The 12,046-nt window shown below is 42.1% G+C and overlaps 1 protein-coding gene across 3 annotated transcripts in view; it reads right to left on the bottom strand.

The window, feature by feature from the left end:
* CUEDC1 (CUE domain containing 1) overlaps nt 1-12,046 on the bottom strand; it is a 535,352-nt gene that overhangs the window by 39,090 nt on the left and 484,216 nt on the right. For all 3 annotated transcript variants that reach the window (XM_085649520.1, XM_085649521.1, XM_085649522.1), the window contains one exon: nt 11,025-11,094. In XM_085649520.1, the coding sequence (XP_085505646.1) occupies nt 11,025-11,094 (70 nt within the window). The remainder of the gene's footprint in view (nt 1-11,024; nt 11,095-12,046) is intronic.

The raw sequence follows: 12,046 nt of genomic DNA, 5'->3' as shown, positions 1-12,046 counted from the left end.
TGTGTTTGCGAGGTGGAATACTGGGAGGAGTTGTTTTAAGTTCCAGACTATAACCATGTTGGCTAATGTCCAAGACCCATTGGTGTGTTGTAATTTAATTCCAATTTGTTGAAGACCTCCAACCGGTATCTGGTGTTGTGGGGGAAAGGCAAAGGAGTCATCGTTTAGTATTGGTATTTGAGGAACAGGTATGGTTTCCTCCGCCTTTTCCTTAAAAATTGTTACCTCTGTAAGAACCTCTGTAAAAGGTTTTGGTTGTTGAGGTTTGTCCCAGAGTTTTATATTGTGAACCAGAGGTATCTGTGGAAGCAGTCCTTGCTTCCTTTTTGTAACTGGGCCCAAGAAAGGAACCTCTATAGGTGTTAGTTTGTAGAGCACTCATTGATTTTAATACCACTGTGTCGTTTTTCATTTTCTCAAGGGCTGTGTCCACTTGAGGGTCGACGAGATGTTCCTCATCAAATGAGAGATGTAATATGGGTTGCTGTACCTCAAGTTTGAAACTGGATACCCTTAACCATGCATGTCTTCTTATTAGGACACTGGTATTTATACTTCTAGCAGCAGTGTCGGCAGCATTAAAGCACACTTAATGAAATGGTTGGTGATAGGTTTGCCTTCATTGACAATCTATTGACCTTTTTCTGTGCTCCTTTGGTAGGTGTTGGAGAAGCCCCTCCTTTTTGTCCCAGTGGGCCCTGTCATATCTTGTTATTAACGCCAGACTATTGGCTATACGTCAATGACTAGCTGCTTGTGCCACAACTCTTCTACCGGAAGCATCCATAAGTTTGGACTCCTTTTCTGGTGGTGGAGCTTCTGCAGTTGTTTGGTTCTTTTCCTAGCACTGGATACCACTAAAGAGTCAGGGGTTAATTGACCTCTTATAAAAATGGGGTCTGATGGTGGTGGCTTGTATTTCTTATCAATGCGAGGAGTTATTATTCTTGCTTTGACAGGTTGTTTAAAAATTTCACCTGCTTAAAGTGTTATACTCTTTAGAAGTGGTAAATATTATGCCCCTCTTTGTGCAGTAGACAAAGTCTCAGAGGAAATCCTGCTCTATTGAGTCCTTATATAAAGGTTAAAGGTACCTCATGAAAGGTGGCTGCTCTAGCTATGAGATCCTGATAAGCTGATACATCATCAGGTGGTGATGGACGGCTAAGATATACATTTGACTCAGTGTCAGCATGAGGGTTAATATTACAATCCTCCCACGGATCGCCTGGCTGTGTGTCATCTAGGATGTCCTGATCATCCTCTACAGTTGATTGAGGAGACATGTTACCTGACTCAAATAATTTTGGTGAGTGATGTGGTGGAGTGGGTGGTGAAGGTGTTGATTGTTGTACAGGTGAATTAGAAATGGGAATGTGCAATGAACTAGTTGCAGCATCCCTTCTCTTCTTTAGCAGTTGAACAGGAATGTCCAAAGCCTCCTAAAAACTCAACTGCTTCTTAGGAGCATGGGGTTTTGGTGGCTGTACTATAATTTTATTTGTTCCAGGCTGGATTTGAAGTGTTTCCTGTTTCGGATCGAACTTTTGAAGAAAGTACTCGAGAATTGGCTCTGGTGGTGATTTTGGACTCAAATTTTAGCCTTTCGGTGGTGGAAGCTTCTTCTTTGATGGAGGAAGGTTCAATTCCGAAATACAAACCCTTTTTTTCAGTGCACAGACTGAAGAGTGAGGTGTTCTGGTCTTGGATGGAAGGGATATAGAGGTCCCTGCCATAGCCAAACTTTCGGAAACGAGCTGAAGGGCGAGGCTTCCGAGTCATGTTTTTGGCGCATGCCATAGCTTGTGTGCAGTGGCGACCCGTGACCAGTTTTTTCAGTGGAAGCCAAGGATTTGGTTTTTGGAGCAGGGGTAGAAGGACTCACAGTATATTGTTGCTGTGCTGGCTGAAGGGTGGCCAAGTCTTCTTTTGACTGAGACTCGGAATCAGTCATGAATGGAAAGAGATTCCTCCTGTGTCGCTGAAGCCTCTTCTTCCTTATCTTGCCGACCGAAGATGTTGGGGACATTGTCCATTTGCTTGCACTGCATTTCTTGCCGTCTAGCTCTTTGACCTCAAAGAGTCTTTTTAGACCGGAAAGACTTACAGGCTTTACAGGTGTCTTCTCGATGTTCGGTGGAGAGACATAAGTTGCAAACGGGATGCTGGTCTGTGTGAGGGTATTTGGAGTGGCACTTAGGACAGAAATGGAAGGGAGTGCATGCCATTAGAAGGTCATTCTTGATCTCGTTGGAAAATGAGAAGTGCTGCCTGGCCAGGCGTGGCCTATAGGCCGAGGAAACAAGTTGAATACCTGCTACGAAAGTTTAAGTATGAGAGATATACGCTACATAGCACTAGACATGAGAAAGGCATTTGATACGCTGTCCTGGGATTATATATTCAGGGCCATTCAAAAGTTTGGACTGCCCCCGCCTACCTAAAGTGGGTAAGTCTACTGTACAATACCCCAACGGCCAGGGCTAGGACTGGGAAGCACATCTCACGAGAATATCATGTACATAGAGGCACATGGCAGGGCTGCCCCCTGTCCCCATTACTATTCGTACTGGCGCTGGAACCGTTGGCTCTCCGACTGCGACAAACATCTACTACCGATTGGCACATCCATGCACCTGGTCTCTGCATATGTCATCATGTACGCTAGGGACTTAGTGGATGGGTTGGACCAGATACCGGAGATCTTTGCCAGATAGGGAAGAATCTCTGGGCTGGCCATTAAGGAAGTGAAATCAAACGCTTTCTTCTTCCGCAATTAACCAAGCCCTGATAGACTGTTTCGGGGCACTGTCTCTGCCTGTGGCACACCACACGTTTAAATACCTGGGTATTAACATTTATCGCTCACACAGACATTCTGGAGGGAAACCTCAATAAGGCTATAAGGGGAATACGTTCACAGGTGGCTTTCTGGACCACGCTGCCGCTCTCAGTGATGGGGCGAGTGTCGGTGTCAAAGATGGTGGTACTTCCAAGACTTCATTACTTCGCTAACTTACAGATTATAGTACCCCGCCCACTTTTAATACCCTAGACATAATACGGTCAGACCTGATTTGGGGCTCGGACCGACACAGAATTAGCCTCAAGAAATTACAAATTGGCACAAGTGAGGGCAGCCTGAGCGCACCGGATTTCAGAGCTTACTACTATGCGAGCCAGCTACAGTGGCTGACCTACTGGACTGCGGGGCGTAACCTCCAAGAGATTGGTTACAACATGACACATATAGAACAGGGCTCACTGCAAACCCTGTTGCTACCTCACAGTAGACCCCTTTCGACACTACCGCCTTTACTACAAACTGCTCTGACGTGTTGGAAGAAAGCTCTAAAATATACCACTAGCTGTAGTCCCTATGCGGATAATATTCGATTACTGGGCAACCCTCTGCTGAGCGGCAGGCTAACGACATACAAACTCAAACCCTGGCTGGAAGCGGGGGTGGAGACAGTGGGGGCACTTTTCAATGGGGGCCCTGGTGGATCATGAAATCTTTGTACGGGAAACGAGCGCACCAAATACTCTATATATGGTGCACGCTGCTCTTCTCCAGTATGTTAAAAAGCACTGGTCCCCAAACCGGGAAGAACCCAAAACACACAAATTAGTTGAAAACCTTATATTACATGGGGCAGGGCAGTCACCTTGTCAAATGGTTATACCCAAGTATACGGACTCATGCCCAGCTGCCTCTTGACGCCCTGCGGGCTCAGTGGGAAATTGATGCGGGTAGAGAGCTCACACACAGGGAATGGAAGGATATCCTAGAACACTCACAACATACGTCCCGCAACACAAAATTTAAGTTTATCCAATATATGGTACTACACAGAGCTTACCTCACCGATTACAGAGAATGTACCCAGAGACGGCACATCACTGCCCTAGATGCAAATTGGCAGAAGCGGACTTAATACACATGCTGTGGACGTGCCCGAGTCAAATTAATGTATCGTAAATATAAGTTAAAGTTTAGTTGATTACTAGCACTCTTCACAAGCGTTTTAAGATGTAACAGTCAGATAACTCAAGCCTGAGAAAACTACTCTGCTGTGAATGATGTTAATTGTAAAACTAAGCTATGCGACAGCCAGGTCATGATAGCAATGCACTTATTTCTGTGCGTAAATCAATCCCAAATTTTTTTTTGAAAGTATGAGAGATATACGATAACGATCAAGACAATACCGTCGACGGAGAAAAGGAGACTCAAACCGGAGCGCGAGACACTACAACTGAACCAGTCGGCGGAAAAAGACTATCTGAAGATGGCGTTTATGACCATGCGCAGCATTCCCAAAAGGAGGATTCACACAGCCTTGTGACTCGAAAAAAACTTATTTTCCGACAAAAACATGCATTTATCTGAGCCCAACACTAGATGCCGGACTTATGCAAAGCATGTGCATCTACAGCACACATGGCTCGACCACATAGTCCTGACCTCCAGCAAGTTTCAGACAACTACCTTTTCCCCAGGACCTCTGGACATCGAAATAACTTTCTGCTGACCTTACTGCTGCCAAAGCTTGTTGGTCACCAGTCCGGCAACCAACACCTTTACTCAACACGGCATCTTGAGGGAACCTTTTAAAATCTTTATCTTTTGTCAGCAGTGGCTTTGTAGTCACCTTTTTGCAACCGGTTCCCCACCAGCACAGTAAGTGGCAACACAAGCTCTCCGCGGCTCCTATGTCAGCACCAAGGATAGGCAGGAGAACTATGGGCCAGATGTAGGTAATCCACAAATACCGAATTCTTAATACCGAATTTTACCGATTCGGTATGAAGAAATCGGTATTTCTTATTTAGGTAATGAATCGGTAAAAAATATCGATTCCTTAATATTCCTCATTACCGAATCGGTAATACCGATTCGGCAATAAGGAATACCTACCCATTCATTCCTATGGGCTTGGAAGCCCATAGGAATGAATCTAAAGCCATTCTGTATTAGCGATTCGGTATTAGCGATTCGGTATTACCGAATCGGTAATACCGGGAGGTATTTCAAGGGTGCCAGGGTGTCCAAAGGACACCCTGTTGCACCCCTGAAATGTGCCTGTGTGCACATGTGGCGCACATGCATGCCCTAAGGGCATGGATGTGAGCCACATGGCACTTAAAAAAAGAATTCTAAAGTTAATTTTTAAAGGAATTCGTTAATTACCACCAACTTGAAGTTGGTGGTAATTAACGGATTCTTAAAGCATATAAGCACTCTTATGTGCTTTCTACATTGCATTTACCTATTCGGTAAATACAGATTCGGTAAATACCGATTCGGTATTTACCGAATCATCACCTACATTAGGAATGGCTAAATATCGGTCAGTAACCCTGAAATCTACCGAATTTCGGGGGTACCGACCGGTATTTAGCCACCTACATCTGGCCCTTTGTACCTGGACTTCTCGAGCCAGGTAAAATTGAACTGACTCATGACTTGGTCGTGGGACCCACATCACCTTTACTGTCCTTGGGTTCCACGCAACTCGACCTGCAAGTGACCGATTGTCACTAGTGATTTCTCCCGTTGACCGCAATGATAATGTTTCGCAATACTGTTTAGCACTGATTTAATTTTGTTTCTAAAATCCATAACTCTGGCTACACTGGACTTTGTTTTGGTGTATTAATTTATATGAAAACCTGCTTTATCGTTATAAATTGGTGTCAGATTTCTTTCAAGTTGTGCCAATTACTTATCACCCATGTTGGTACTCTGAAATGCTTCACATTTGTTCCTCTAGTAAAGCCTGACTGCTCTTTTCCACTCTACTAGGACTGAGCTATTATTGTGAATCCAAGGACCATCTTTAGGGTATTGTGAAAGTACTGCATGGTGAAGCCAAACCAGCATCACTACATAATACTCCACCTTCCTACACTTATCTGCTACTAAACCTTTTACCCGTCTTTTTCAGACTTTAAAATGAATACCACTGAAAACTCTCTGGATTACTGTTCCAATAACCACTCCCTTGCCTGCCTCCCATCCCCCTTCACTTTGCCAGGCAAGAGATTACGGTTTCAAAAAACGCTTCAAGGTTAAACTCAAAAATAGGACTGTTAATTTCAAATCCTTCAACATTTTGGCCGACTCTTCCCCTGCTTCTCTAGACAAAAAACTATTGCCCCACATTGCCCCAGTGGGGAGGATTCATTTAATCTAGCTCTTAATCAAGGAATCTTCCCCAAGTGCCTCAAAATTAGACACAAGTCCCCTCATATATAATAAAACAAAAAACACGGCTTCTACTGTATGTCAACAACTGACCAATACCAAGTCAACTGTTCTTAGTTTAAGTTATTGAGAACTCTGTCATTAACAAAAAACATTAACAACTTTCTAGATATCTTCCAGTTGGGTTTCAGAACAGGCTGCAATATAGTGACAGTCATTCTGAAAATCACTGATGACACATTAAGCCTATTGAATAAAGATGAATCCTACTTATCATTTGGCTAGATCCCTATGCACCTTTGTAAAGAGTCAACCATGTAATGATTCAGAATCCCTAAAAAGCTTCATGGGCTCTGGGAAAAATGTACTGACTTGGTTCACTTATCTCTTTAAACAAAGTCCAGCTAGTCAAATTATTAGGAGCCTTCCATTTCAACAAGGCTCCTTTCCTCAATATTATCCTGGTTTATTTTTCATTTATGTTTTGCATCCATGAGAGCTTCAATAAGAAACTCTACCATATCATCAATATGGTGATGACACTCAGCTTTACAAGAAAATCTTCTCCGTGAAGATGTGTACTGTGCTGCTATATTACAACATGTACCCCCAAAATGACAGAAGAATGCACAGCATGTGATTTACAACTCATGAGGCACACCAATAATTACTTCAGGTTTTTTCAGTATTTTCGTGAGAGATTTCTTTCCTCCTAATACTATAAATATTGCAATTCAGATTGGTGCTGCTTACTCATACCTTTATTCGATTGTATGCCTGTGTCCTTCCAGTTTGTAACACGCTATATGCTCATTCTGCCCTTGCACACACTATATAAAATCACTACTCTGAGGATGTTTTAGGAAATTTGTATTATAGTTTAGTACATTGCCTTAGTGGAAGACCATGACATCTGTTTAGTAAAGTTTCTAGTGAAGACAGATAAACATTAAAGAGGCACAATTAGATGTGACTAAAACTTACTTTGCAAACATAACCTTTTTATTTTTGCTAATAACTTTGAAGCTGTTAGACACGTGCATGAAATGCCAGTTTGATCTTTGCAGGTTTAATGTACATGTATTGAAGGACATGAAAAGTTATAGGGGTTGGAGGCAATTGTTGTGAAAACTTGTATTGTGGACACGAGGATTGGAGGGTTGGGGAGAGGCATGCTAGAGACACTCACAGGAGGGACTTGTGCGTCCACCCTCCACTCCCAAAAGAACAGTAAATACATTTTTCACACAGCCAACATGGGTACGGCTGCTCTTGTACTGCTGGATCTCTCAGCAGCTTTTGACACGGTCGATCATACCATCTTGATCGACCGTGTCACTAAAATGGGTATCCAGCAAAAAGCAAGAGCACTTTTGACCTCTTTCCTCACCAACCCCACTCAGTCGGTAAATTTTGGTACCTTTCAGTCTGCCCAACTGGCCCTCCCGTGTGGTGTTCTGCAAGGTTCATCCCTAAGCCTGACACTTTTTAACATCTATGTGTCAGATTTAGCCAGAGTGATTAAAGGACACGGGATGGGCCTTACATCGTATGCCGACGATACGCAGTTAGTGTTGACTATACATAATGATGGGGAAGAGGTAGCGGCCAATTTTCAAAGAGGCATGCTGGCCATCAGTAGTTGGATGACCAGCAATTGCCTTAAGTTGAACTCTGATAAAACAGAGGTTATGACATTCGGCAAGCTATCCCCTGTCTGTCCTCTTGGTGGCCTTCTTTACTGGGTCCCCCTCCACTCCCAGTAGGGTTAGGAAATTAGGCGTCATATACGATGACTGACTGACTTTTGTGCCTCATGCCAACTCGGTGGTTTCAGCTTCATTTTACAAACTACGTATGATAAAAAAGATCTTACCTTTTCTCCCTTTGACTGCAGGAAAAACTCTGGTTAGTACACTAGTCATTTCTACCATTGACTACTGTAATGGGCTTCTTGTGAATGCCCAAAACAAGATCATTCATAAACTACAATCAATCCAGAACGCAGCCGCCAGGAACCCCCAAGTACAAGCCAATCTCCCACGTCATCCAGAAGTATCACTGGCTCCCTGTGAAGTATCGCATAAAGTTCAAGGCCTTGTGCATTGCCTACAAGGCTTCCCGTAAAACTGGACCTCAGTTTCTAATCCGAGAGCTAGCAACTTATATTCCAGCACTTCGCTCATCCACTGCATTTTTGCTTAGAGTTCCACGCACCAAAACTGCTTCATGGGGCGATAAGCGTTTTATTGGCGCCACTGCTACACTTTGGAACTCGCTTCCATTAAAGATCAGATTGTGCCAGTCTTTACTAACTTTCAGGAAAATGACAAAAACCTGGTTGTTTAATCAATAAGTCCCTTCGGTATATGGTATAAGCTGGCTGTCCTCAGCGCCGAGACACCCATGAGTAGTTGAGCGTTTTATAAATCTCATAAACATACATTTAGTTAAAGAGTCTACAGTATTTTGATATTATTTACATTTTGGTCTCGATGATGAGAAAGGTTTCATGTAGTTTCCAGTATAAAACATATCCTAACCCAATACACCAGTAGGTACAATGAACAGGGCCAAGCCGTGTCCCAAATACAAGTTGATTTGGTACACTTTGCTTCAAACTGCACCCAACACTGCCCCTGTCTGACAAAATTAATTCTCATTAGCAAATAGGTTAAGATTTGTGACTAGGGGAGAACCAACAGGTCCCAAAAGTTGATTTTTTCCCCTGAAATTCCCTTAGGAAGCTCTTTATAAGTGAGAATGCCAAGCCAGCTGCCCATGGAGCACAAACACGGACAACTGGTGCAGGTTCAGTACTGGCTATAGGCTGGGACCATTAGTTGCTTGGCATGGCCACATGACAGGCTGTGCATTCACAGCAATGTGGACATAGCTGAAAGATGCACCAAATGAACTTTGGGCTACAAGTATTATGCAAGGACCCTGGCCTTTGAGAAGGCCTTGTATCAAGACTTGCCCACTGGCTAAAGCAGAAGTCGGCACCTTTTCACACTCAGCTCAGGTTGTATCGGAGTCCAATTGCTGCTCTTTATGACTCCTGGGTTCTGCAAAGTTTCACCCTAGTGTATTCTGGGGAGGAAGTGCACTGAGCACAGTCAGCAGTATCAATGGGGATGATATTAATGGTGAATTCATTTACTAAATAGGGCTTATCTGCAAATAAGCATGCTTGGATGGTTATTAATTCACATCAGACTATGGGAATTCAGCCTTATTTGACAACTTTATTTTCCTCCAATATGAGAGATAAGTATTTAAAAATATGACTTGGCAGGTATCCTTCTAAAGACGGCGCGCCAAAATGGATTCAGCAATGGTCAACCAGTGAGAATAGATTGTGTAGGATTTTGGAAGAAACTGTATTGCACATCGTTTGTATCTGTACAAATCAGCCGTACATTTTTTAAACCATTCTTTCTTGATATTGGGGTGAGATCCGTTCAACAGGCTCTCATTTTATCTCGTTTATCTGGTGTTCCAGTTTCTCTAATTTGTCAGTTGATAAAGATTTTGACCATCTTGGAAAGGATGTTTTCATCAGCAGCTTGAATGCAGTTATTGCTCTTGTTTATCACATTGATTATTGTTTTATGTTGTGTATTGTAAAATGCCATTTTGAGTTGATATTGAACAAAGACTAATTAGACTATTTGTTCTTTAGCATGCAGCATTCTGAAATATTGTCTATAATAAAAAAGTATCCTGTAGTGTTCACATTATCCAGTATGTGGCGCCTTAAAGATAGTAAGGTTTTCTGTTGGTGGCAATAATTTTAAGGTGAAACAATGCAATATAATAGTGGTCTTAACATCGACTGATCATGCATATGGCACTTCAAGTCGCAAGGTATGTTGCCAGTGGCAATCATTTTAATGTATCTGAATGTCTTTGAATAGGGATTTTTATGAAAATCTGTGTTCCCTATTTTAGGCAGATGGGATTATTTATGGACTCTGTTTTTGATTGTTTATGATAAATGAACTCATGTTTAAGGGAGTTATTTTATATACTCACGTTCGTAATTTGTGTCATGTGTAATGCAAAATATCATTATGATTTTTATTAATCAGACAAAAAATATTCATTCATTCATGGTGATATGAAGGGTGAAGTGATAGCTGGTGTCCCTATTGAGGTTACTGATTATGTCTTTTGTGGTATCCTCCGAGACACTATATGTAAGGTCATAAGCAGAGCACTCCAGCTGCATTATGTTTGCATAGCTCACCAAAGGTGGCAGATATAAGTGGTCTTCAGGTTTTGAGTCATAACAATAACGTCCCTTCAACTCAACATTTTTTAGGGGTAAAATATGCATCTGCACACTCATATAAACGCTCTAACACGCCGCATCTCCTTGTCGATACAAGATCATGACTATTCGCTGACACAACACAGAGGGTAGCAGAAATTGTCACAGGACCCACTCACACTTTGGAACAAACAACTGCATGCCCCTGCAGTGCTGAGCAGATGCTCACCTCCCAAGTAGCAGAAAGGAGTCCTGTAGAATGTGCCCAGTTTCTAGCCCAAAGGTGGTGGGGAAGTTGAGGGAGCCAGGGGCACGGAGGTAAGAGAGGAGAGGGGCTGAGAACAAGAGCAGGAGAGGCACCTATAGTGTATCACACAAGGAGCACTGCTTGGTAATGGTTGGCAGGCACTAGGTTCTTTTATGGTCCAGAGCTGCACAAATTCTTATTATACAGAAGAAAAAAGTCTTCCTAATGGAGTGGACTGATTTGAAAAGAAAGGCAACATCATGAAATGAGATCAGAGAAAATATACATACTTGCACTGTCCTTCTTTCTGCATCTCCTCCTCTTCTAGTAGCTGTTGCTTCCGTGACTGGAGATCTTCATCTGAAACATCACAGACCAGGTTTATAAAGGTCACTGCAATCTCCAAAACAGTTTCAGTTTTTGAAACGGGAGAGAAATACATTGAAAATATTTGCGTGCGAGTCACCTCTATTGCAACATAAAGGTGGGAGCCAAAAGCACTTTTTGATTGATTAACACAAACAAGTAACTCTTTTGGAAACCCGATGGTGCATATGTACACAGCGAATTGCCTTATTCACAAGAAGTTCAACCAGCAGACATAATTTAACTATTTACCAAGTTATGCCTGAATATGCCGCTATATCTTATCACTTCACTGAGCAATGGCACCTCTGGTATCTTATCATTTATCTTATCACTTTTTTTACACTCTTAAACACTGAATTTGCTCTAATTTATCTTTTTGAAGTTGCACCTCAGGAGATCCAGTCGTCAATGTAAAATTTATTTGACAAGGAAGCTTCAGGCCAAAAGGCTACATTGCTACAGACACCCTTAGTATCGAAAGATTTTTTGTTGAACCTTGGTTCAATTGTCACATTTAACCAGAGTTCCTTAAGGCAAGAAAGGATGTCCTCATGTAACATTTTCTCTTTGAATCTTAGTCTCAGATTTAAACTTCTGCCAAAACCAAATCACTTTTTCCTATTTGATTAACACAAGTATAATAAAATTTTATTTAATGTACACATTACAAAAACTTGAATCGAATAAATGAAATGGTTAGGCTTAGATCTAAGTCTATGCAAGTAACACCTGCTTTGTCAGAGAAAATACAAGCATCAGCGAGAAAATGTATTCTTAACTCCGAAGGCATCAATCAAAAGTATATGGATTCAGTTATTGGCTAGTGAACCTCGAATGATGGTGGCATCTTCTAGTCGATCTTGAGAATTAAAAGCTGTCATTGTGTATAACAAACAGCCAATATTCATTTTGAATGCAACAGAAACATTCCAATATTATATAT

Source organism: Triturus cristatus, chromosome 3_2, assembly GCF_964204655.1.
Source record: "Triturus cristatus chromosome 3_2, aTriCri1.1, whole genome shotgun sequence".
Classification (NCBI taxonomy): Eukaryota; Metazoa; Chordata; class Amphibia; order Caudata; family Salamandridae; genus Triturus; species Triturus cristatus.
This window is presented reverse-complemented; position numbering and strand designations above follow the sequence as displayed.